This window comes from Coregonus lavaretus (assembly GCF_964263955.1).
Source record: "Coregonus lavaretus genome assembly, chromosome: 38".
Lineage (NCBI taxonomy): Eukaryota > Metazoa > Chordata > Actinopteri > Salmoniformes > Salmonidae > Coregonus > Coregonus lavaretus.
In genome coordinates, this window is record NC_140025.1 from 15,714,580 (window position 1) to 15,742,568 (window position 27,989).

The window sequence follows — 27,989 nt, forward strand, 5'->3', positions numbered from 1 at the left end:
CAAACAAACACACACACACACACTGTCAGAATTGGGTTAGGTCCCAGTTTCAGTGTGAGGCTGTGGCTTCTCCTCCCTTGGCTGCCTGTAGAGAGACTATGTGACAGCCAGAGAGAGAGACTCTGGGGACAGACCGAGCGTCTCAGCCCTCCCTGCACACGCTCATTAGCTAGCCTCTTTAGAGTTTTTAATTAGCATTCACACACACACAGCGCAGGGAGGGAGCCTGCGACACAGGCAACACACACAGACACACAAGCAGAGACACACACACACCTCAGCCCCCCACACCACACACACATGCACTTTCAATTTATGCTATAAATGTCTCATCAACTTTCTCTCGCTCCAAGTTTGTATTTTTTATCTCTCTCGGTCTCTCAATCTCCCTTCTTCCCTGTTTCTTGTTTTTGGAAAAGGGTTGGACTGAAACACTTTGAGAAGGCAACCAGAAGAGGAGATGGAAGATAGAGGGAGTGATGGTCAAGCTGTCATGGTCAAAACATATAGACTCAATGGGTTGCTAAAATGGGAAGAGGTCTGTCCATGATAGGGCGTTGCTCTGCCTTCTTGACATGTCAGTCGACCAGACAGGTCCTACAGGCCCTAGTTTAGTCGCACCTGGACTACTGCCCAGATGTGTGGTCATGTGCGGCAAAGAGGGACATAGGTAAATTGCAGTTGCTCCAGAACAAAGCAGCACGTATCGCATTTAGATGTACACGGAGGGCAAGTATCAGTAACATGCAGGTCAATCTCTCCTGGCTCAAAGTTGATGAGAGATAGACAGCATCAATATCGGTCTTTGTGCGAGGTATCGATGTGTTGAAGGTACCGAACTATATGTTCAAGCAGTTGGTACACAGTTCGGACACTCATCGGTACAACACAAGACATGCAACCAGAGTTCTCTTCACAGTCCCCAGGTCCAGAACAGAGGCTGGGAAAAAGAAAGTATTAAATAGAGCGATGACTACATGGAACTCTCTGCCACCCAAGGTAAGTCAAGCTAGCAATAAAACCAGATTTAAAAAACGTATAAAAGAACACCTTACTGGACAAAGGGGACTGTGAAGACACACAGCCATTTGATATATTATATAGTAATTTGGACTGTATTATGTATTAGACCTAGATATTGTGTGTGTGTACTGAGATGTAGGCTATGTGTGATGTTTTAAATTGATGTAGTTCTGTCCTTGATTAATAATGTTCTGTACTATGTATTATGTCATGCTTCATGTGGACCGCAGAAAGAGTAGCTGCTGCTTTTGCAGCAGCTAATGGGGATCCTAATAAATACCAAATACCTCTGAGAGAAGAGTTCATAAGTCCAGTTTGAGGCTTCCACCGAAGCTCTGATGTACTAGTATTGCTCAAGTACCTCATCGCCCTGTTCCCAGTGCAGGCCTTATCTACACAGGGACACAACACCTGCCCAGCTGCTTTCATCTGATCTAGCTAAAGAGATGGGAACCAGGGGAGTTCAGAGAGTATCTATCTACTCCAAGTGGCACTACAGAGATGGAGTGTGGCCTTCAGTCGAAGATTCTAGAAAGGGCCCCCACTCCGATCCACCCGGGGGGGTGGGGGGTCCCGCTTTGGCAAAAGTCTGAGCACACTGCCAGAGGGGCGAGGTTAATGGGGTCACCAGGGGTCAGAGGTCAGGGGAACTGAAACAGATGTGGGCAGGACTGCTGAGTGTTGGGGTTTTCAGAGTAAAGAGAAAAATAGATGGCACAGAGAGTGGAAGAAATAAGGAAAGAGACACAGTAGAAAGGGAACCAGGGTGGAGATAGAGACAGAAAGAGATAGAGAGCAGGCTGAGCGAGAATTGGAAAAAAGAAAAGACAGACAACAGAGAAAGGGAGATCGACCGAGAGAAAGGAAACAGTGAGATAGAAAAAAGACGGAAGCAAAACAGCTCATCAGATAGTTCATTCCTGCTTCTGTACCTTGTAGGCGGCTCCTCCGTGAATGATGGACTTGATGAAGATGCCCAGATCCTCGCCCTTCTCCCGGGACTTGTTGCCCTTGAGGCTGATGCCCAGGCCGGCCGAGCCCGTGTCGTTCAGGGGCACCTCGAACATCAGCTGCTCCCGCCCGTCCTCCAGCAACAGGGGGCTTGCCTCCTCCCCTTTCTGAAAGAGGGAGATTGAAGGATGAAGCGGAAGACAGAGAGAGAGATTGTTTTGATATTGAAACAAGCATAGTGCAGTCAATAAAAATACAATGCTGAGAGTGAAATAGACACACACAGAAAGAGAAACATATCGTCAATGTGAGAACTCATCGAATGAGGATGACGGGGAGAGAGAGAGCGGGAAAAGAGGATGAAAGAAAAAGGTGATAAGGGGTATGGGAGAGGTTGAGGGAGAAAGAGAAACAAAAACGAATGAAGAGGGATATTTGCATTATGGATCCAAGGTGGTGAAAAACAGGGGAGAGGGGAGGAAGAATAAAAAAGAGGGAGAGGAAGATGGGAAGCGAGAAGGAGCAGGTGGTGAGAAAGAGAGAACGAGGAAGGAGAGGGAGGCAGAGAGAGGTAATTCCATTTGAACATGAAAGGCACAGACAGAGCGAGTGCCATTTCAAAAGGAAACATAATAACCTTTTTATACATCCTTCTAGAGAGCGATGGAGGGAGGGCGACAGGGGGATCATTTAAAAGTAATAACCCATCCCTGGAGGTACCCACTCTCCCATTCACTCTCTCTCTCCTCCTCTCCCTCTTTTCTCTCTCCTCCTTCCTCCCACTCTTAACGTGAACAAAATGACCCGGTGGTACGGCGAGCGAGAATTGGCTACCAAATGAAAGAATAAAAGAAACAGAGAGAGAGAAGACAAAGAAACGGTGACAAAAGAAAAGAAAAATGTCTGTCATTATGACAGAGCGGTGAGAGAGAAAGTGGTGCTGGGGTTTTGTCACCAGGGAAACGGGCCTGTAAAGAGGTGCTTTGAGGGTCTTTCACATCGCCGGCCTATTTTCCTGTGAGGAGAGCAAACATGTTTATCTTTTTTTATCTCTCTGTGTGTACTGTATATGTTTACATTTGTTAACAATAATTGTGTGTGCTTTTTAAACTCAGCCCGCAACATGTTAGGCCAATCTAAGGGACACACAGAGTATGTCTGTGATTTTTTTTTCCACAGCTGCCTAATATAAAATCCAAAAGCTCATTGAGCTGCTTTCCGTCATACCTTATCTGTTATTGGAAGCAGATTTATTTTGAACCTCCCAGGTTGCCATACGGCCAGCGCTCTAACGACAGAGGCAGGAAAGAGCGGCTCAGTGTAGCTTTACTGGCTTCTCACTATAATCCCACTGGTGTTGGGTGACATGCACCCGAGTCCTGAGGAGGCCCTTGTTTAGCCAACAGAACACCCCCTCTGTTCTCCACCCCTGGATCCTCAGCAGGGGAAGACCTGACAGCCTAGCCCCCTCAACCCTCTCTTTTCCTGGGTAGAGCTCCTAGGCAAGTGGGCGGTCTAGTCTGGGGCCTCACTCTCATGGAGTTCCATCACCATCACCTAAAGCTATTGTGGAAGCTCCATTGTACACGGACTAGTAAAGATGGGAAGCGTTCATTCTGAATGTGGCTCCATTTATTCTTTATTCAACCGAGTCAGTGAAAAGACTAAGGCAAGGATCCAGCGATCCAGCTCAGACTAGACACTTTGACAGTTGATGTGACAGACAGGTCTCTTTGGGCCTCTATCCCTGACACACATCCATAAGGGAGAGGAGGAGAAGGGGAATCTAAAGAGATGTAACAGCTGCAGAATATTCCATTGTCAGTGTGAGGGGATAGATATTCCAGCATTACTTTGTAATTTTTAATGAATGTATTTGGTTTGATCTGTTGATGCAAATACTTTTTGGGTCACTGTGTGGCGGGCTGAGTTTAAAACACACACACACACACACACACACACACACACACACACACACACACACTCACACTCACACTCACACTCACACTCACACACACACTCACACTCACACTCACACTCTCACTCTCACTCACACTCTCACTCACACACACACACACTCACACACACTCACATCAGATATGTTTATCTACTAATGTCCACCAAATGTTCTTAAGGGTCTAAACCACATTTAAACAGCTAACTAAATCTCCCGGTGTGAGACACACACCCCTGGTGGTCCACACACACCCACACTAATATCCTGTAATACCTTCCTTAGGGGGAGAGCCAAACCCTTCAATTCCTGAGCCCTGTGGCTCCGCTGGCGCACAACACGCATCATTGTCTCTCCTCAAGTGCTTGTTAACAGGCTTTAAGAGGAGGGGAGACCACCCCCGATCAGAGGAACGAGGAAGACAAAAGGAACCTTTCTACCCATGGGGAAGAAGAAGGGGGAGGTGGGGGTGTAAGGAGACTGATTAATACACACTCTTCAGTCAGCCGGGCTTCTGAATAGACGCTTTCAAAAGAGGCAGATTAGCGACGAGAGCGACATTCAATTAAGATGGGATCTCTCTCGCCACCGCTCGATCGGAGACGGACGAAGTCTGCCAATTATGGGAAGTAATGTTGGGTTCTTCTGTTCTCTGTACCTGTGCCTCGGTAGTGGGAGGAGAGGAAGCCAAATTACTGATGGTTGGGATAATTTTGGTGTATGTGCGTGTGTGTTTGTCACCTTGAGTGGTTAGCTACCATGGTTCCAGGACACAACCATCCTGGTGCCAACCAAACAATGAGAAAGAAGCGCAGAGTGGAGTGGAGAAGGGAGAGGAAGCGAAAGCAGACAGCTCTATATGTGATGGGCATGCAGACGTATAGGTGACCGCCACGCTGAGCTTGTCTGAAGGCAGATGGACAGATGGATGGACAGAAAGACAAAAGGAGTGTTCGATCATTGCAGCCAAATTTTATAGGCGTGTCGAGACTGATTGATCTACAAATCACCTTCCATCACAAATAACTACTCAATATTATTTGTAAATCAGTCAGTCACAATTTACCCATGATACATCACTGTTTTGATTATCTCGAACACGGCCAAAAAGAAGAACGGGTCTGGCTAGCTGCGAGGCCACCACGCTTCCTGTCTGATGACCACACTTTCAGGTCAGCCGTGTGTGACGTGACCCCTTGATCCTGCCCATGGCACATCCATCCATCTCCCCAACCATACATCCACATCCCATCCAATCCAATCCGAGGGACAAACTAACCCACATGGGACACTGACAATCAAGTCCAGATCAGATTTTATTATCATTTTTTTCTTGAAAGGCAAGGATCACACCTCAAGACAAAATACTAAGACTAGGCCCAGGCTGCGCTTCTGAGACCCGGTCGCCTATTCTTATTGTCTAAGTAACCGGAGTCACGTTCTGAGCATGTGCAAATTGAACTTGAAGCTATCATTTTGCTTCTAAACAAGGGTCTCAGCTCATCTGATGGACAGCACAGTTTGTGATTTGAATGAATATTCCCAAACAATAAATAAACAAGTGTCAGTAATTTAGATGGCAGTATACCCTGAGTGTACAAAACATTATGAACCCCTCCCCCCTTTTGCCCTCAGAAGGGTCTCAATTCGTCAGGGCATGGACTCAACAAGGTGTCGAAAGCGTTTCACAGGGATGCTGGCCCACGTTGACTCCAAGTTGGCTGGATATCCTTTGGGTGGTGGACCATTCTTGATACACACGGGAAACTGTTGAGCATGAAAGATCCAGCAGCGTTGCAGTTCTTGGCACACTCAAACCGGTGCGCCTCGCACCTACAATCATACCCCGTTCAAAGGCACTTACATTTGTTGTCTTGCCCATTCACCCTCTGAATGGCACACATGCACAATCCATGTCTCAATTGTCTCAAGGCTTAAAAATCCTTCTTTAACCTGTCTCCTCCCCTTCATCTATACTGATTGAAGTGAATTTAACAAGTGACATCAATAAGGGATCATAGCTTTCACCTGGATTCACCTGGTCATTCTAAGTCATGGAAAGAACATGTATCCTTAATGTTTTGTACACTCAGTGTATGTAGGTTAAATAATTACATCATCCTAAACATAAGCATGGAAAATGTCACAGGGAAACGTCAGTAGGAACTGCATCACTGTTTTAAGGTCCTAGGATATGGCCATTAACCCTTCCAACAGGACAGTGGGAGTCATTCTGTCTCTGTGTGAATGACAGGATATCCAGCTATCATTCCATCACTCTCTATACCATGTTATTCTGCTGCGAGCTGCATGTCAACAACTATGTCAACACCTCACAGAGGAAGACAGGGCAGTTAACACAGAGTGTTCTCTTCCACAAGGAACAGAGGGACGCTTTTCTGAGTGTGTGCGTGGGTTGGTTCTTCTATCCTTGTGGGGACCTAAAATCCCCACAAGGATAATAAAACAAGGAAAATTCTCCCTCGTGGGGAAATTTCCCACGTCCCCATGAGGACAAAGGCTATTTTAAGCTTAGGGGTTAGGTTTAGGGTTACAATTAGGGTTAGAATTAGGGTAAGGGCTTAGTGGTTAGGTTTAGGAGTTAGGTTGAGGTTTAGGGTTTGGGTTACGGGTTAAAGTTAGGCTTATGGCAAGGTTTAGATTTAGGGAAAATAGGATTTTGAATGGACATTTATTTTAGGTCCCCACAAGGATACGTACGTGTAAGCTATGCCCTTTTGTTGCTGACAAGCCCAGAGGTGAAATATATTACTTTTTCCCAAACTGCTAAAATCTCATGAGAAAATATATGTTGCCAATATATGTTGTGTGTGCGCTCGGACACACACACAAAACAAGAGATTGCAGTTCTTTCATACAAGTAAGGGTGGATAGGACATTTGATTACAATAGTGTGGGTTGTAATGTAGTTGACTCTAACTGGCATTTTAAAGTCACATTATGAACACATACACATCTTCACACAAATGCGTTGCAATCTCATAATTTGATCTTTCATATTTTAATCTTGGGCTCATTGAAGAAGCCATTTTCCTGAGTGCAGTCCACGCACGCACCAGGGTTTCCATTAGCCGGTAAATGCCGGCTTTTGGCCTATATATATATTTTTTTTCTTCTCCCGAGTGGCGCAGCGGTCTATGGTGCTTGAGGCGTCACTACAGCCCCGGGTTCGAACCCAGGCTGTGTCACACCGGCAGTGACCGGGAGACCCATGAGGCGGCGCACAATTGGCCAGCGTCGTCCGGTTTAGGGGAGGTTTTGGCCGGCCGGGATTTCCTTGTCCCATGGCGTTCTAGCGACTCCTTGTGGCGGGCCGGGCGCCTGCAAGGTGATTTCGGTCGCCAGCTGGACGATGTTTCCTCTGACACATTGGTGAGGCTGGCTTCCGGGTCAAGTGAGCAGTGTGTCAAGAAGCAGTACGGCTTCAGAGGACGCATGGCTCTCGACATTCGCCTCTCCCGAGTCCGTAGGGGAGTTGCAGCGATGGGACAAGACCGTAACTACCAATTGGATATCACAAAATTTGGGAGAAAAAGGGTAAAAGTAAAAAAAAAAAATATATATATATATATGTTTTGTTGCCGGCCAAATTGTCCGGGAGAAAAAGAAAAAAAACTATGCAACATAATGCATTTTATTCATTGATGGAAATACCAGTCGATGTGCTCCAACTTCAAAGGCAAATAGACTTCATAAGCTAATAAATCCTCAAGGTGCTTGGAAATTAGTGTCGGGTGTGAGTTTCTATTTTTACTCACGCAAAAGACGCAAGGTCCTCATAAGGGACTTCAGCTAAGTGTACCCCGACTGGGCAAAATTGGCAAAGATTGTGTTGATTGTCCTCGTTTTCAGTGTGCCCGTCGAGAGGGGATTCTTCCTCCTAAACAGAGTAAACACGGCCTCAAGATCGCGCCTTCTTGAGGATAAAGTAACAAGGCTGATGGGCATCGCAAGCTGCTTCATGGATCATTTAGCTATTTGATTTCGAAATTGTAGTTCCCCTTTAGGTATTCATTTATTTTATTTTTGGGGCCTTTACTACTTATAGCCCATAGAAACGCACGCACACACGCAAACACACACACACAGCTATAAATGGACACTTCACAGAGCTGGGAGATGCTAACCCAATTACATTAGAATGGATCGGGGAGGAACATTCTTTTTTATAAATATGTATTCAGGCCTGGTGTCATGTGCTGAGGCTGAATAGATGGGTCTTTGTGTTGGGGGCTTTGTGAGTGCAGCTGCAGTATTAGGGTTGTGACTGAGGCATAATAAGGAGAGAAGACAAGTGTTATGTATGAATGTGTCTACTGTACAATGGACCACCATTGCATCTAAATGTGGAAGTTTAAGGTATTGGAGTGAGTTGTGGTTGATTGTGTGTGTGCGTGTGCGAGTGCATGCGTGTGCACGTGCCTGCCTGCATAAGTTCTGTGTATGAGCATTGCTGAACTTGAGTGAGTGTCAACATGTACATGAGTTTGAGGGACATCAAACTATCTTAGCGGAAGAGGCCCGCAGAGAAGATAAGGAGTTTATCTCCAAGGGCCTCCAACTTCAACAGCCCAGATAAAGGCAGAGTTTTAAAAAACATGATAAAAGAGTGAGTCAAGAAGCACCTTAGTGTGGATGTTGTGGAAATGTAGGGTATTTTAATAAGGGCTAATGAGGGAACTGTGTGTGTGTGTGTGTTTTCATGTGAATATGCATCGTTCACTACAAAGCGTCTGAGTTGTCCCTCCTGAATCCTTTGAAGTTGAGGAAATTGAATAATGTGAATAATTACAGGAGTAGTGAGTGGCACACAAGGACAGAGCGCTATTTCCTGAGACGACCAAGACACACACACACACACACACACACACACACACACACACACACACTCCTATAGGGTACCGCCTGGGCAGCTGACGGGCAGCTTATTTAGATAAGGGGGTAAAAACACGCCACTCATTGAGGAGTCAGAGAGGTCTTTGGCCACAGGTAAACGGTCACTTAACACCCGTGTGTGTCGACACGCACCACTTCCTGTGAGGCCGCAGGGACGTGTGTGTGACTTCCTGTCGGCCTCTGAGTCAACAAACCCAGATAACGGCAGGAAGAGGAATGGGGCACTGGGCACGTGTGCTGGGCCTCAATGGGTGTGTGTGTGTCTGTGCGAGTGTGTTTGTTTGTAGGTGAGGGCATGCGTGCAGGGGGCAAAAGGGCAGTTCAAAGTTGAGGTTGAATGCCTTTCAATAGTAATAGAAAGACAAAGACGTTTTGAGGGGTAACAACATTTATAAGACAAATAGGGGCAAGGTGAAAATTCCTGGTAACGTATCTGCATCAAAGATCATGCAGAGTCAAGAGCAATTGGAGGTGGCTAGAGAGAGATAAAGATGTGTGTGTTCTCACCAGCACTCTGGGTAGGAAGATCTCCTCTTGTCTGGCCACCACCACAGAGACACACTCCCCCTGCTTGGTGCTGCGCAGCATGGCCACCAGCTCCTCCTGAGTTCGATCCGTCATGTCTACACCGTTCACCTACACACAGACACACACATCACAGGAAAGGGTTAAAATATGTACAGTATATACACAGTGCACATAAATACATAGAATACAGTAGGGAAAAAAGTATTTGATCCCCTGCTGATTTTGTACGTTTGCCCACTGACAAAGAAATGATCAGTCTACAATTTTAATGGTAGGATTATTTGAACAGTGAGAGACAGAATAACAACAACAAAATCCAGAAAAACGCATGTCAAAAATGTTATGAATTGATTTGCATTTTTATGAGGGAAATAAGTATTTGACCCCCTCTCAATCAGAAAGATTTCTGGCTCCCAGGTGTCTTTTATACAGGTAACGAGCTGAGATTAGGAGCACACTCTTAAAGGGAGTGCTCCTAATCTCAGTTTGTTACCTGTATAAAAGACACCTGTCCACAGAAGCAATCAATCAGATTCCAAACTCTCCACCATGGCCAAGACCAAAGAGCTCTCCAAGGATGTCAGGGACAAGATTGTAGACCTACACATGGCTGGAATGGGCTACAAGACCATCGCCAAGCAGCTTGGTGAGAAGGTGACAACAGTTGGTGCGATTATTCGCAAATGGAAGAAACACAAAAGAACTGTCAATCTCCCTCGGCCTGGGGCTCCATGCAAGGTCTCACCTCGTGGAGTTGCAATGATCATGAGAACGGTGAGGAATCAGCCCAGAACTACACGGGAGGATCTTGTCAATGATCTCAAGGCAGCTGGGACCATAGTCACCAAGAAAACAATTGGTTACACACTACGCCGTGAAGGACTGAAATCCTGCAGCGCCCGTAAGGTCTCCCTGCTCAAGAAAGCACATATACAGGCCCGTCTGAAGTTTGCCAATGAACATCTGAATGATTCAGAGGAGAACTGGGTGAAAGTGTTGTGGTCAGATGAGACCAAAATCGAGCTCTTTGGCATCAACTCAACTCGCTGTGTTTGGAGGAGGAGGAATGCTGCCTATGACCCCAAGAACACCATCCCCACCGTCAAACATGGAGGTGGAAACATTATGCTTTGGGGGTGTTTTTCTGCTAAGGGGACAGGACAACTTCACCGCATCAAAGGGACGATGGACAGCACCATGTACCGTCAAATCTTGGGTGAGAACCTCCTTCCCTCAGCCAGGGCATTGAAAATGGGTCGTGGATGGATATTCCAGCATGACAATGACCCAAAACACACGGCCAAGGCAACAAAGGAGTGGCTCAAGAAGAAGCACATTAAGGTCCTAGAGGTCTCCAGACCTTAATCCCATAAAAAATCTGTGGAGGGAGCTGAAGGTTCGAGTTGCCAAACGTCAGGCTCAAAACCTTAATGACTTGGAGAAGATCTGCAAAGAGGAGTGGGACAAAATCCCTCCTGAGATGTGTGCAAACCTGGTGGCCAACTACAAGAAACATCTGACCTCTGTGATTGCCAACAAGGGTTTTGCCACCAAGTACTAAGTTATGTTTTGCAGAGGGGTCAAATACTTATTTCCCTCATTAAAATGCAAATCAATTCATAACATTTTTGACATGCGTTTTTCTGGATTTTTTTGTTGTTATTCTGTCTCTCACTGTTCAAATAAACCTACCATTAAAATTATAGCCTGATCATGTCTTTGTCAGTGGGCAAACGTACAAAATCAGCAGGGGATCAAATACTTTTTTCCCTCACTGTAAATACTTCCACCTAGATACTTACAGGCTTAATGACCACCTTCCAGAAAAAAATACAACTAGTTTATCAGCCACAGATGGCACTGTTTGAATTCTTAAAAAAGTGCTTCCTTCCTCCCTTCCATGAAGCAATCACTGATGATTAGAAATGAATGGACAGGTGAATGCCATGTGGTGGAACGCTTCAGTTCACCTATCAAATCAGTCATTACTTCAAGGATGGCAGGAAGGAAGGAAGGATGCACTTTTAAGGAATTCAAAGGTCAGAGGTCGAATGACTGTTTCACCTCCAGGATGTGGTCGCCAGTCTGCAGGCGGCCATCTTTGATGGCGGCGCCGCGGGGGAGGATGTTCTTGATCAGGATGGGCCCCGGGCCATGGACCGTCGAGTCCCGGGTCACCACGGTGAAACCCAGCCCCTCGGTACCTGGAGAGCGAGAGAGGGGAGAGTGGGAGGGGTTGGGGAGAGAGAAACAGGGAGAGAAAGAGAAGGAGAAAGATGTTTTTTTTTAAAGGAACGATAGAGGGACAGAGAGAGGGAAAGAAAGAGAGAATGAAGAAGAGAGGAAAAGAGATGAAAAAACAAAAGAGAGAGACAGAGGGGAGTGGGGGACAGAGGGATATTATCAGTTATCCATGAAACAGTCTTCACTATACTATCTTTCCCATCCTTGATTTGATTTATTAGGATCCCCATTAGCCGACGCCAATGGCGACAGCTAGTCTTACTGGGGTCCAAAATATAACAAAAAAGAGATTACAGACAAAATACTTTACAATTTACAATACTGTTCAAAAGTTTGGGGTCACTTAGAAATGTCCTTGTTTTCGAAAGAAAAGCAATTTTTTTGTCCATTAAAATAACATCAAATTGATCAGAAATACAGTGTAGACATTGTTAATGTTGTAAATGGCTATTGTAGCTGGAAGCGGCAGATTTTTAATGGAATATCTACATAGGCGTACAGAGGCCCATTTTCAGCAACCATCAGTCCTGTGTTCCAATGGCACGTTGTGTTTGCTAATCCAAGTTTATCATTTTAAAAGGATAATTGATCATTAGAAAACCCTTTTGTAATTATGTTAGCACAGCTGAAAACGGTTGTGCTGATTAAAGAAGCAATAAAACTGGCCTTCTTGAGACTAGTTGAGTATCTGGAGCATCAGCAATTGTGGGTTTGATTACAGGATCAAAATGGCTAGGAACAAAGAAATTCTTCTGAAACTCGTCAGTCTATTCTTGTTCTGAGAAATGAAGGCTATTCCATGCGAGAAATTGCCAAGAAACTGAAGATCTCGTACAACGCTGTGTACTACTCCCTTCACAGAACAGCGCAAACTGGCTCTAACCAGTATAGAAAGAGGAGTGGGAGGCCCCGGTGCACAACTGAGCAAGAGGACAAATACATTAGAGTGTCTAGTTTGAGAAACAGACGCCCCACAGGTCCTCAACTGGCAGCTTCATTAAATAGTACCCGCAAAACACCAGTCTCAACGTCAACAGTGAAGAGACGACTACAGGATGCTGACCTAGGCAGAGTTGCAAAGAAAAAGTCCAGTGTCTGTGTTCTTTTGCCCATCTTTAATTTTTATTGGCCAGTCTGAGATATCAGCCGTTTCCAGCTACAATAGCCATTTACAACATTAACAATGTCTACACTGTATTTCTGATCAATTTGATCTTATTTTAATGGACAAAAAACAAGGACATTTCTAAGTGACCCCAAACTTTTGAACGGTAGTGTACATACATTTAAAAACATGAACATGTAGTGTGTGTGTATCTATCAGTTACACATACATGTCAGTACATACACACAACAAGTAGGTCAGGCACGTACACACACAGGCATGGGGGAGAGGCGTTGTGCCGTGAGGTGCTGCTTTATTTGTTTTTTGAAACCAGGTTTGCTGTTCACTTGCGCTATATAAGATGGAAGGGAGTTCCATGCACTCATGGCTCTGTATAATACTGTATGTTTCCTTGAATTTGTTCTGGACCTGGGGACTGTGAAAAGACCCCTGGTGGCATGTCTGGTGGGGTAAGTGTGTGTGTCAGTGCTGTGTGTAAGTTGACTATGCAAACCATTTGGAATTTCCAACACATTGTTTCTTATAAAAACAAGAAGTGACGCAGTCAGTCTTTCCTCAACTCTTAGCCAAGAGAGACTGGCATGCATAGTATTAATATTAGCCCTCTGATTCCAATGAAGAGCAAGACGTGCCACTCTGTTCTGAGCCAGCTGCAGCTTAACTAGGTCTTTCTTTGCAGCACTTGACCATATGGCTGGACAATAATCAAGATAAGATAAAACTAGAGCCTGCAGGACTTGCTTTGTGTAGTGTGGTGTCAAAAAAGTAGAGCGTCTCTTCATTATAGACAGACCACTCCCCATCATCATGACCCCACGTCATCCCAACATGTCGCAATAAGGTCTCTTGGTGTGCTAATAAATGGAGGGCGACATCTCTCCACTCGCCCTGCATTCTGTGTGGGGCTTAGTGGGTTCCTCCTGAGTAAACTGGTGATCATCTTCCACTGGTCTGTCGTGGGGCCCTCTCTGCTACATCTCAAATGGCACCCTATTCCCTTTATAGTGCACATTGGCCCTGGTAAAAGTAGTGCACTATAAATGGAATAGGGTGCTATTTGGGACGTAACCTCAGCCACAAAGCCAGTGGGACAACTGTTTTCTTATGTGGATTAAGAGGAGGGCTGCCTTCAATTTCACGTGTGAGCAGGCCTCACACTGCCTGATGGAGGAAGGTGAAGGGAGAGAAAGAAGGAGAGGTGAGGGAGGGAGGGAGAGAGAGAGATATCCTGAGATATCGTTCCCTTCCATGGCTCCTCTCCCTGTGGACTCACAGTGTGATTTCAAGAGTGTGTGTGTGTGTGTGTGTGTGTGTGTGTGTGTGCAAGCTCGCATGTGTATCTATTTGTGTGTTTGTGCGTGTGCGCATGCATGCCTGTGTGTGTACGTGCCTCCAAGCAATGAGTAAAAACTGCCACCATGGTGAGCGGTGGAGAAAAGCCAAAAGTGGCATACTAAAAGATAGTGAGCGAGTGATCAAATCTCATCTGGCATCTAAGCTTCTGCCTACCTTCCATTAACGCTTCTAAACCTCCTAGCAGTCACTCACGCTGGGAGAGAAGTCTTTAAAGGGGCAATCAGCAGTTGCTACATCAATTTTTGGACTTATAAATTACTGGTATGTTCCCATTGATTCTTGAAGAATATAATTTATAAATGCCTCATGAGCTTAGTTCAACTGTCGTACCCCATCAGATCACAAAATATAAGCTTGTTTTACTCAAATGTTTGTAAACAAAGTAAATGTAAACAAACACTATATAGCCTCAAAACATGGTTAAAACTCCCTCAACTATCGATTTGAGAGTGGTTACATTTCTCCAGACCCCTGCCTCAGCTATTTACCGAAACAGGGGTGGAATGAAATTGTTATTGTTTCTTCAGCTGATTGCCGCTTTAACCACAGAAGAGCACAACCACAATCTCTAAGGCCGGGTTTACACAGGCAGCCCAATTCTGATCTTTTGGCAAAATAACAGAATTGGGCTGCCTGTATTAACGCAGCCTAAGAATTCCGTTTTCAATTAAAATGTAAATCCTGATTTGTCCTTTGTTTTCTATGATGATTCAATTCATGATTTAAATTTCATTTCACTGAATCGACTGGATTGAAAACTAAATTGAAAACCTGTTGAAGATCCGTTTTGATCAAAATGTTGTGAACCAATAAAGTAGTGGATCATCTCAGTGTGCTCTATAACATCTAGTGTCCCCCTTTTCCATAGTGTCTCCATACCTTTCTTCAGGTCAATCTTCAGCTTCCGGCCTCCCATCTGGTTGGTCAGGTTAGGGAGCCAAGTGGGACTCTTTTCCTGGGGCAGGGGGCTCTCGTTGCCCCCCACTGCCGTGGGGGAGGCCCCATCCCGATCCCTGACCGCTGGGGACACACTGAGGGGCCTCTCCTCGGGGATGTGCCCAGTCTGGTGCTCCCCTTGCAGGGTGAGAGAGGCTGGCAGATCGGGGGTCTTGGAGCGGAGGACATGGAGGTCTGGACGTCTCGGCTCCAGTTTGGGATTGATCTGTTCTGGTTTCACGGTTTCTGGTTTCACTTCTGGTTTAGCGTCCATTTTTCGGTGGATCATGAGGGGGCTCTTGGCTTTGGGGACGGAGTCGTGACCGTCGGTGAAGAGCTGCCCGATGAGGCGTTTCTCATAGCGCTGCTTGTTGGCCAGCGGCAGGACCTCCAGGCGCACCAGAGGGGAAGACATGGCCTGACGGAACACTTCCTGGGACCTGTGGGTGTGGGAGGAAGTGACATCATCAATGTCTGTAAGCACATAACTGAATGTTGAGAATACTGTTATATCCGACTTGATTGTACGGTTTTCCACTATGTACTTATGGAAATGTGTTGGAAGATCACACTGTCACTCTAGTAGTAGATACTAGTAGACCAAGCACAGAGCTTCCATTGGTACCAACACCAGTACACTCAAGCTTACTAAGTTCTCATTCAACACCTGCATTGACTAGCTGTCACAGACTGCACCCTCTAGAGACAATTCACTAAAGACAAGTAGTCTTTAGACAAGTAATCTCTAGTAGTAGTCACTAGTAGCGACTGGTTCTCAAGGACCAGGCTAGCAGTGTCAGACCTATTGTCAAGCCTGTTCTGGGCTACGCTATCAGATCTAACAAGGTCCACCTCTTTTACTGGGCATTTCATTCAGGTAGGGGATTAGACAATCCTCCATGAAGCCCCCCCCCATTCTATATTTTTTTTCTGTTTGTCTCTCTCTTATCTTTCTCACTCTCTAGCCCTCACAGCTACTGTCCCACTCCTTTTGAAGTCTGTGATAGTCCTAAATGAACCTATTCCCGACAACAGTGAAGCGAGAGAATGAGTGTTTCTCGCTTTCGTTTTCTCTCTCACACTCTTTTGTTGCTGTGGAGATGTGGTGTGAGATAAGTCCAGCAATAGGGAGGATTTGGAAGAGCAGGGATTAAGAAGGGCTCCTAATAAAAGGGAAAATAAAAGGGAAACTTAGTGACAGACAGGCCTCACACTGGTAGATGTGTGATAGTGTAGAGCAGGCTTGCATCCAAAATGACACAGGATGAGTCTCAAATGGCAACCTATTCCCTACATAGTGCACTACTTTCGACCAGGGACCTATGGGCCCTGGTCAAAAGGAGTGCACCATAAAGGGAATACGGAGACATTTGGGACACATCCTGTGATAGCGTAGAGCTGAGGTACGTACTGGGCAAAGGTCTTGTCCATTAGCTCGGTGCCGTTAATCTGAACGATGCACTCATCCTCCTGGAATATGCCCTCTCTCTTGGAGCGACTGTTCGCCTCGATACTTTTAATGTGCAGGCCCAGGGTCCTGAGAATGGATGATACATACAGTTTGAACACACACACACAAACCAGCCTTCAATGTATAGGGAGTGAAAGTAAGTGTGTGTTCCTCACCGTCCACTCAGTGAGGAGCAGTAGGGGACGACGTGGATCCCCAGCGGTCCCTGTTCTCCAGAGAGTTCCACTGTCTTGGTCAGGGGGCTGCAGAGACAAAACACACAGTCAGAGACTGACACACACTCTCTCATACACACACACACACACACACACACATGGTAACAGGAACACAGATACACACAAATAGGACCACACAGTAATACATACACCCACATCAATTTTCTAGAGTGCGTTCAGTCTTCACATTTACAAGCTTTTATTAGAAATTGTGAGACTAACACACACACACACACACACACACACACACACACACACACACACACACACACACACACAGGGGTTAAAACAAAATAAATCCCATGACTGAAACTTAAAACAATCTCAGATCGATTGTCTGGGGCCAAGTAAACCTCCCCTTTCATGTAAAAAAGTAATGACCATCATACTTTTAGGGAAAGAGGATCATTATGTACATGTATTAAACTGCAAGTTTGACCAATTCCGATTCTCTTGCTTAGGGAGTCCGGGGTCCTTCCCAGGATAATTTTTATGAAGGAGGACTGAGAAGCTCAGTTCTGGTGACTTTTTAAAAGGACATTCTACTCCGAAATTAATAAAAATGTAATGCTGACACCATCTAAAATATAATTTCCACCTCCAGAAATTAGGCCAATGACATATTGGTAAAACGTATGTAAAAATGATTGTTAAAATGTGTGCCATTAGCTTATTGCTAATGGAACATCTGATAATATAGACCATATATAGGCTATATTATCAGATGTGCCATTAGCCTTAAGCATTATCACCTGTAGCCCAAATGATGCAGCATAGTGGCTATAAATACATAGGCTTAAGCATTGTCCATCTGCATTTACCCCATTGGACACAACATCCTGATTGTTATTATTATTGCTTGTCAGAATACATGTCTCCTCCCCCATGGCTCTCACAACTTGAATGCGCCTCGAGAATAATATTTATCTTGCATAGAACACACAACAACAAGCCGACTAGGTAAATAGGTAAACTCTTCTACTATGGGGTTGTCTGATATTATTTTAATAACATTACATGGCAAAAATAGTAGCATCCTGAGTGATAAAGTATAGGCTTTGAATTACTTTGCCAGCAGTTACAGTAGGCTACACACCTCTGTTTGAGTTGAACGCTGCGGTGGTGAGCATTATATATTATTTAATTCCCTTCATCTGAACATCGGAGTGTCAGCAAGACATGCATGTCAGTTCAGAAAATGTTTGAGAATATATTTATTTGGGAATTTATTTCATAGAACAGACATGCTTCTGTATTAGGCTGTCATCTCCAAACCAGTCCCCCGACCCTCCCCGGAGAGTTTTATTGCGGATCTACACTGATTTCAAAAACAACCTTTCCAGAATCCATATGATGGAAATCCGTCGCAGTGACGGATAACTTTAACCCTTGCACACACAGACAAAAACACACACACAGTAACTCTCTCTCCCCTTCCTTCGCGCTCTGAGACAGACAGTGGTTGAGTGAACAAGGTCAAGGTGAATTAACTGGCATTTACATGGTCCAGCTGCGCTTATGCAAGCGTGTGAAACCTGCCCTGTCAGGTTGTGTACGTATGGCGGCTGGAGCGTGGTGGAGCGGAGAGGTGTGTGATGCTAGGTTTAGCTGCTTGCCATTCTAACATGATTGGTTTCAGGCCACAGGACACCACATTCCCTATATAGTGCACTACTTTTGACCAGAGCCCTATGTTGAGCCCTATGGCTTTGTTCAAAAGTAGTATACTATAGAGAGAATAGGGTACCATTTGGGACGCATTCAAAGACTGTATACACACACCCTCTACTGTACCAAATCTTTCTCGCGTGCACACGCACACGGCAGGCTGCCATTAGACCCTAGTAGATGGAGGGGAAGGATTCCCTCAGAGAACCTGCATAGATTTAGATCCACCTCAGTGACTTTACCAACACACCGCTGAGCAGGGGAGTGGAGCTAATGACTAGATCTGGCAGGCCACACATTCACACACAATCAAATGTGCATCAAAGGTCTCTGTATGACCAGTTGAGAACCGGTATACTGCCTCTGGCAATTTAAGAAGGTAGGTTCAATGCCATTGATGAAAAAAAGCGGCTATGTACAGTCTGCAATTTAGGGAAGATGGAGAATGAACGGCACTTTTATTTTACTGTACTTTATTTGATGAATGAAGAGTAACCTTGTTTGAAAAAATGCAACAACAGAAACCACAACTATTCTGGATTAGTGATTAAGAAAGACTTGAATGCCTATTTAGAAAAAGAAGTGTTCCTGGATGCAAATGTTATTTCCCAAGATTAGAAGGCTTACAAGGCTTTTTGTTTTGAGTTTCAATTATTTTTTATTTCCCTAGGAATGCATTGTGAATACTTCTACATGAATGTCGATGCTACCATGATTACGGATAGTCCTGAATGAATCGTGAATAATGATGAGTAAGAAAGACACAGAGGCACAAAGATACCCCCAAGAGATGCTAACCTCTCACCATTACCAATGCCAGGGGAGGTTAGCATTTTTTGGGGGGTATGACCTTTGTTCCTCTGTAACTTTTCATTCATCATTATTCACAATTAATTCATGATCATCCATATCCATGGTAGCATCCACATGAATGTAGAAGTGTTTAGAAATATATTATATTCTTATTTACAATAAAAGTGACTCCAAAATGACACAATACATTATTTACCATACATTTTTTATTAGGTACAAAATAATCTGAAACACAACCAAAACCAACTGCAAATGCATCCAACAAGTTTGTAGAGTCACAAGCTTGATGTAGTCATTGCGTGCTAGGAATATGGGACCAAATACTAAACTTATGACTACTTTAATACACATAAGTGAATTGGGGGGACAATATACAAAAAGTGCTCTAAATGCTAAATGGTTTACACGATATGGATGAAAATAGCTATATGCTAGGCTTGAGGCTATAAACTGCATCCTGTCTCTTTGTTCAGTGGAGAAACATTGAGAACAGGGAAGAATGAACATTACCATCTACTTCCCAGCATAACAACTATGATTTGTTCTCTTTGAATAAATATATTTTTCTCCCCCTGATTTGCGTTGGGGTCTGTGTTATTGAAGAATAACATCAACTGCTAACACTGTCATGTGCCTTTTACTGAGGAATGGCTTCCGTCTGGCCACTCTACCATAAAGGCCTGATTGGTGGAGTGCTGCAGAGATGGTTGTCCTTCTGGAAGGTTCTCCCATCTTCACAGAGGACCTCTGGAGCTCTGTCAGAGTGACCATCGGGTTCTTGGTCACCTCCCTGACCAAGGCCCTTCTCCCCGATTGCTCAGTTGGGCGGGGCGGCCAGCTCTAGGAAGAGTCTTGGGTGGTTCCAAACTTCTTCTATTTAAGAATGATGGAGGCCACTGTGTTCTTGGGGACCTTCAAGGCTTCAGAAATGTTTTGGTACTCTTCCCCAGATCTGTGCATCGACACAATTCTGTCTCGGAGCTCTACGGGCAATTCCTTTGACCTCATGGCTTGGTTTTTGCTCTGACATGCACTGTCAACTGTGGGACCTTATATAGACAGGTGTGTGCCATTCCAAATCATGTCCAATCAATTGAATTTACCACAGGTGGACTTCTACAACTTGATTGATCAATGGAAACAGGATGCACCTGAACTCAATTTCGAGTCTCATAGCAAAGGGTCTGAATAGTTATGTAAATTAGCAAACATTTCTAAAAACCTGTTTTCGCTTTGTCATTATGGGGTATTGTGTGTAGAATGATGAGGGTAAAAAAATATTTAAGACATTTTAGAACAAGGCTGTAACGTAACAAAATGAGGAAAAGGGAAGGAGCCTGAATACGTTCCGAATGCACTGTATGTATGTATGATAATTTTTGGCTAGAGTAAAGTGAGTGCGGTTACATGCACACAATAATACAATTATTGTGCATAGATTAATATAATAGTTTATTTAAAACGTTTACATGCTTTGCAAGAAGAACGATTTCCTTAATACTCCTGTTTACATGGACACATCTGAAATCAGGCTACTGATGGGACTTCAATAAATGCAGAAAATCAACAATCAAAATAAACGTTCTACCACAGCGACCATGTTATTTTTGCAAAGCCTATTCGATGTTCGGACATACTCGCGCATTAGTGGGAGGCGTGCGCTACTGTTGCTAGCACATGCGCAGAACAAATACACAGCGGGAACGCTGATTAAGCTGTTTAAATGTCCTAATAATTCAAAAAGATTGCTAAAAAAAAAAACTGGTGTTTTAATCGGCGTATGCTTACTTCGATTTTGACCTTTTAAGATAAGCAGAGTAAAGTGTTTACATGACTATTGTCATACTCGGCCTACTGCCATAATCAGTTTAATTTCGAATTATTAGTGTGCATGTAAATGTATTCAATGTCCTATAGGCCCTTGTGGGCTGGGCATCCTGAAGATAGATGACACTATAATAAAAATAAATCCAATAAAATCATGCATATGCAAACACACATACTCGCACACACACACTATGTCCACACACACACACAGACCAGGGATGACCTGCTGGCTGGCTGCCTGTCCTGCTCTGTGCTCATTAGGGCAATGTAATTGGTTGTGTGGCTCTGGGGTCTGCTATGAACACAGGAGAATTGACTGTGACTCATACACACAAACAGGAGAGAGGGAGGGAGGGAGGGAGGGAGGGAGGGAGGGAGGGAGGGAGGGAGAGGGGAGGGAAGCAAGGGGGAGAAAGAGGGAGAGAGAGAAGGAGAACAGGATCCGTGATTACAGTGGTTATGCATCAAAGAAAAAGAAAGAGAGGGAGGGTGAGAGAGAGAAAGAGAAAGAGGAGGGAGAGAGAGAGGAACAAGCATTAGGTAAGTCAGCAAAAGAGGAACAAAGGATGAAAGGGAGGGCGAGAGACAATCAGACGCAAGCAAATCAACCTGAATGAGCAGGTAATCAACTGCCTATCATATAAGCCTTCAGCAACAACATAGAGGAGAGCAGAAAGGACATGGTAGACACACAGTGACACACACACAGTGACACACACACAGTGACACACACACAGTGTATGGATGCATGTTTGCATGCATTCAATTTAGGTAAGGCTGTGTGAGTGTGTGTTCGCCTGAACATAATTGGATGTGTGAGTATGTGTGAATGTCATTTGATAGAGGTTGTGCACAGTACAATCCAGTACTGTATGTATGCAGTGTGTGAGTGTGTGTGCGCGTGTGTGTGTATGTGACCCTAGCGAAGGTTAAACAGAACAGTGTGACAGAGACAGAGGAGATACAACAGGTAGTCAATTCTAACATATCCTGGACTTCCCACAGTAACTGTTTCTCTTCTGTCCTTTCTCAGAACAACAACCCTTCCCTAGTCATCATTATACTGCACACACTAATGACTACCATAACGATTCTCATACATTAGTCATGTCCCTGGGCTCTACGCACACAAACACTTGTGCAAACTCACACACACACGCAAATGCACACAAGCACACGTGAAAACGCACACACATACAAACTCTGCGGTTTCCTCTGATCTTATCTATGGGACCTCTATCTCTATCAAAGGCCGTGCTCTCTCAGTATCGGGCTGTGTTGTCCTTATTCATCTCTCGTTGAAAGCCACAGCTCAGTGCTTTGGAGATAAACTGGTGAAAGAGAGACTCAAACGCATCACTATCATTTATTCTATTGATCTCTCCTCTGTTCTGTCCTTTTTGTTTATTGGGAAGTACGTAGATAAAGAGTACACCTGCATCCCTGGGTTGGGGGGATACACACAAGCACCTGTGCGCATGCACACACACACACACACACACACACGCGCACACACGCCCTTCTCTGCAACCAATTTACATTCATAAAAACAAACGCTGGCACAAACAAGCTGATCAGAGGAAGCCAGAGCTTGTTAGCGCCGGGCTATAATACATGCATGCTACGCTCCTCTCCCTTTTTAGCATCCCGTGCATACACAAACAAACACATCCATTCCTCTGAGGTGGTGGAGAGAGGGAGGGAAAGGGGGAGAGAGAGAGAGAGAGAGGGGGATGAAAAGAGCGAGAGAAAGACAGATGGGAACACCCACTCTTTACTGACTAGTCGTAGATCAACTTTGGTCTGAAGAATCTCCTCACTAACATACTTGCTTTCCTTTTTTTGGGGGGTAAATTATTGGTGATAAACGAAGCCAATTGCTGGTGTTGAATGTGTTTTCACTGCTAGTAAGCTAGTTGAGTTCTCTCCGTTTACAAAGTAAAGCTCTTTGAGCTCTATACGCATCGAATCCATTCTTAAATTGTAAGGGAAATATTGGAGCACACTGTCAATAGATCGGTCATGGTTTGCTGTATATCAGTTTAGGTTGTGCATCCTGGCTCCTGGCACTGACAAGTGACAACTGCAGGAAGTGGAGACACACACACAGTCACACACCACAGGGAGTCACATGACCACTGACAGACAGGGATATTATGGTCCCTTGGGGCACTAGCCATGGGCGGCAGCCTCAGCACTGACAGAGAGCAGCGGTTGCCATGGAGAGACACACACCCACCCTATTCAGGTCTCTACAAATTCAGCTTGCAGAGTGGGAAGTCTCTGGTCAGCCACTGGGCAGGAGTCAAAGGTATGGTGGACTAAAAACTCTCTCGCACTCTCATGGCTAAGGCAGTTTAATCTAGTCACAGCAGGAGAACAAAGAACGGGGGCATTTGTAATCCCTCTCAATAGAGGGACAGAGAAGAGAGAAGAGAGTGAGAGAGAGAGATGCACGCACATAAAAAGAAACAAGTAAAATGACAGCGTTAACAGATACGCAAACACATAAACATACTTATGAAACAAGAGAACAGCACACAAACAAACCTTGTAAACATATCAATCCACACACACACGAGAATATGTAGTTGTGTATACACACACACACCCCCTACCTGAGTGTGACCCGGCTCATCTTGGCTGTGGTGGGGAAGTCAAGCCTCAGTCGGTCTTTTGGTTCCCCTCTGCGGGTCAGTGCATGGCTGGCATCCTGTGTATACACACACATGTGCACGCACACACACACACACACACACACACACACACACACACACACACCACACATAGTTAGCCAAGTCTACTGTTGGTATCTCAGTCACTCGCTCTCCACTAGTCCAATAACAGGGACACCAATCAATTAATGAATCAAACAATATCTTCAGTTGATATCAATCACCTAGTCAAAGACCTTTAGACAAGACAATGGCCAGACGGACCTGGGTTCAGCCTCATCCGTGAGTGTCTCTCTCTCCTCCATCAACTCTATCTGTTCTTCTTTCGGTTTTGCTCTCCTTCCATATCTCTCAGGAGAGGGAGGCTATTTTTAAGTCAGGCATGCTAGTGCCACAACAACAGCCACCGGGGTGAAATGTGAAGAAAGGAAAGAGGGAAAATACAAAAGAACGGCGCAATCAAACAGTAGAGCACGAGAAAAAAAGAACGGGGGAAAAAACGCCAAAACAAAAGGAGGGTCCCAATTACGTCCTTCTGCCTTGCCACTTTCATTGTGTCACCCCCCTCTTCCATTGTCTCAACCCCCTCGTAAATGACACATACAGGGGGGGCCTCCCGCTTACCTCACCCCTCCCCCGATCCCTACGCCCTTGGCCAGCCAGGACCCTCGGTCCAACCCCCGCTTCTCCTCCCCTAAAAACACACACACACACACACACACACACACACACATCTCCACGACACACACGATGCTCCGTGCACAGATAGACAAATAGTGACCCAGTTATTAGGCCGCGATGCGGTTATCCACAATGGGCCACATGTTACCATGTCTCCGTTGCTATTGTGCATCGCCCCTCTATCTCATCCATTAAGAGCTCCGCTATTATCACACGGGGAAAATGGACGGAGAAACAGAGAAAGAGGGAGAAGGGGAGAGGGAGAGTGAGAGAGAGGGAGGGGGAGAGGCTAAGATGGGGTTTAAACCTAAATTGAAATGTTTCTTACAGAAGAAATATGCATAAGCATGGTAGCAATTGAAAGGGGACAGTTTGGAGATTATGGGAAAATTATTAGACCAAAGTTGAGGACAATACTGAATCCAAACATTACACTGCTGATTTTATGTGCATTTTACATTGTGTACTTTTCGCCACATTTGTTGATAACTAAATCTGAAAATACTCTGGATACATTCTGTAATATTATAAGAATATACCTGGAGAATATGGGGTAGGTGCAACATAAGACAAAACATGTTGAAGGGTTTGAGTGAGAAGACTAACTGATGTCTCCAAGCGGCCACACACACACACCTCTCCAAAGTGTGCACAGTTCATAAGTTATTTCAATGCAATTTTATGACTCAAAGAACAGTCAAGTAATTTTTTTTTTGCTCTTCTAGTTGTGCCGTTGAGGAACTAGAGCAAACACACTTGTAGTTGTTTTGTTTGGAACAGAAACCCAGCATTCCCGCCATCACACAATTACTTCTGTTGTTTACACAATCCAAAAACCGCCCCTTTTAAATCGAAATCTGGGTCAAGTGGGCATCATTTGAAAGCTTGTTCTATTGCCAACATGACTAGCTAAGTTAAAAAATACTATCTTACAGTGTTAGGCTTTCACAAGGCAATTCAGAGAAACAGATTGTTATTTTGGTGCGCATAGAAAGGAGTCATGCTTGCATTCAGGTGCGTGTTCCACAGCAAATGTTCTTCACAATAGACAAAATTCTGTTCAGGACAACCCAGGGTATGACACTATGTCATCTTGTAACTGTACATCAAACATTGTGATCATAAATGTTGACACATGAGTATTATGATATGGAAATGTGAAGTGCACATTTGGACTCACGGGTGTTTGGCTTGCTTGTATGACATCAAAGAGATATTTATTATAATCCTCAATATCTCATCTTTCAAAATACATTGAGTTCTCTTCAATTACAGCTTTTCCCTCACTCAGAAAAAGTTGCCCAATTAGCGGGAGGGATGGGGGAAACTTCTTGTTGCGTGCAGTGCTCAAATTCAGAACCATTTACCAAAATATCCAACAGTGTTAATAATTATCTCCCATGATTAGTATCTAATACATTGTAATAAAAACAAACTGACGGTTGGATTTAATAAAGTAAATAATATAATAGTATGTTGCTGTGGTTTTTCCTTTTTGTGTGACTGCATTTTTCTCAGGATAAATTATGTATTCTGTGGCCAAATACATGCCAGGGCTAGCGAGAACGTACATGACAAATGAGGTGTGTGTGTGTGGTTGTTGTCATACGCATGAGAAATGAGGTGTGAGTGTGTTTTCTCTGGGAGTGCTACTGTGATCTGCTACACGTCAGATGTGGTGAGAAATGGTTTGTGTGTCTCGGTGTACTTTCCTGTAACCCTTGAACCCCGTCACATTCATCACAGAATTGCCCCTTACTCACAGCTGAAGCATTACTCCTCTAGGGAAGGGGTCAGGACACACACACACAACCGTACGACTGACATGAGCTCCTCTGTACAGTTTTCACTCAACATTACAGTACAACCTACTCCACATTTTCAAAGTGAAAGAAAGCTGTAGAAAATGTTCAAATTAAGAGAAAATTTAAAAACTGAAATATCAGAATTGGAAAAGTCTACACAACCCTGAGTTAATATTGGTGGCAGCACCTTTGGCAGCCATTATAGCTGTGACTCTTTTGAAATGACAACTCTTATGGCAGCATATATATACATTGAACCAAAATATAAACGCAACATGCAACAATTTCAAAGATTTCACTGAGTTACAGTTCACATGAGGAAATCAGTCAATTGAAATAAATTCCTTAGGCACTAATCTATGGATATCACATGACTGGGAATACAGACATGCATCTGTTTGTCACAGAAACCTTTTAAAAAATGGGCCTCACAATGGGCAACGGGATCTCATCACAGTATTTTTGTGCATTCAAATTGCCATTGATAAAATGCAATTGTGTTCGTTTTCCGTAGCTTATGCCTGCCCATACCATAACACAACCGCCATCATGGGGCACTCTGTTCACAACGTTGATGTCAGCAAACCGCTCCCCCACACGAAGCCATGCACATGGTCTGTGGTTGTGAGGCCAGTTGGACATACTACCAAATTCTCTACAACGACGTTGGAGGCGGTTTATGGTAGAGAAATAAACATTAAATTCTTTGGCCATATGTCTGGTGGACATTCCTGCAGTCAGCATGCCAATTGCACACTGCCTCAAAACTTGAGACATCTGTGGCATTGTGTTGTGTGACAAAGTTGCATATTTTAGAGGGGACTTTTATCATGGCCAGCACAAGGTGTACCGGTGTAATGTTCATGCTGTTTAATCAGCTTCTTGGTATGCCACACCTGTCAGGTGGATGGATTATTCTTGGCAAAGGACAAATGCTCACTAACTGGGAAGTAAACAAACTTGTGAACAACATTTGAGAGAAATACGCTTTTTGTGCGTATGGAAGATTTCTGGAATCTTTTATTTCAGCTCATGAAACATGGGACCAACACTTTACACTTTATATTTTTGTTCAGTGTACATTTTCTTAGTCAAAATTGCTCAAGGTCATTACATTTGGTTGGGAATCAGTGATGGACTGCAATATTCTAACCTTGACTAGACCACTCAGGAACACTCAACACCTCTTTGAAAGCCAATCTGGTGTGTCTTTGGCATCAACATTTGTGTAATTGTCTCGCTGAAAAGTACAACTATCCCAGGGTTAGGTTTCCAGAAGACTGAGGGGGGTTTACCTCTAACTTTTTACCTGGGCTTGGCTCCTTTTAAATGTATTTTGATCGTGACAAACTCCCCAGTCCCTGCCGATGACAAGCATACTCATAACATGATGCTGCCAGCACAATATATGAAAATAGACAAGGTTTGAATATTGCTGTACATTAATGATTCCCAACCAAATTTGTATTTTTGTATTGATTACGGATCCCCCATTAGTGGCTGCCAAGGCAGCAGCTACTCTTCCTGGGGTCCAACCACAATTTACATACAATAAAACAATACATAACACAACAACTTATTACACACTGTGTGTGTAGAGTGCGTGTGTTAGCATGTGTTTGCGAAAGCTGTGTGTGTGCCTGTGTGTGTGTGTGTGTCTCTTTACAGTCCGCGCTGTTCCATAAAGTGTTGTTTTATCTGTTTTTAAAATCTGATTTTACTGCTTGACTGAGTTACATGATGTGGAATTGAGTTCCATGTATTCATGACTCTATGTAGTACTGTGCGTTTCCCATAGT

General features: G+C 44.3%; 1 protein-coding gene across 1 annotated transcript in view; it reads right to left on the reverse strand.

Annotated features, from left to right (window-relative positions):
- LOC311112590 (partitioning defective 3 homolog B-like) overlaps positions 1–27,989 on the reverse strand; it is a 194,157-nt gene that overhangs the window by 93,715 nt on the left and 72,453 nt on the right. The window contains exons 5-11 of the mRNA XM_084155734.1: positions 23,648–23,742; positions 16,662–16,748; positions 16,447–16,572; positions 14,979–15,475; positions 11,438–11,577; positions 9,353–9,481; positions 1,956–2,141 (exon numbers count right to left, since the gene is read on the reverse strand). Of these exons, the coding sequence (XP_084011860.1) occupies positions 1,956–2,141; positions 9,353–9,481; positions 11,438–11,577; positions 14,979–15,475; positions 16,447–16,572; positions 16,662–16,748; positions 23,648–23,742 (1,260 nt within the window). The remainder of the gene's footprint in view (positions 1–1,955; positions 2,142–9,352; positions 9,482–11,437; positions 11,578–14,978; positions 15,476–16,446; positions 16,573–16,661; positions 16,749–23,647; positions 23,743–27,989) is intronic.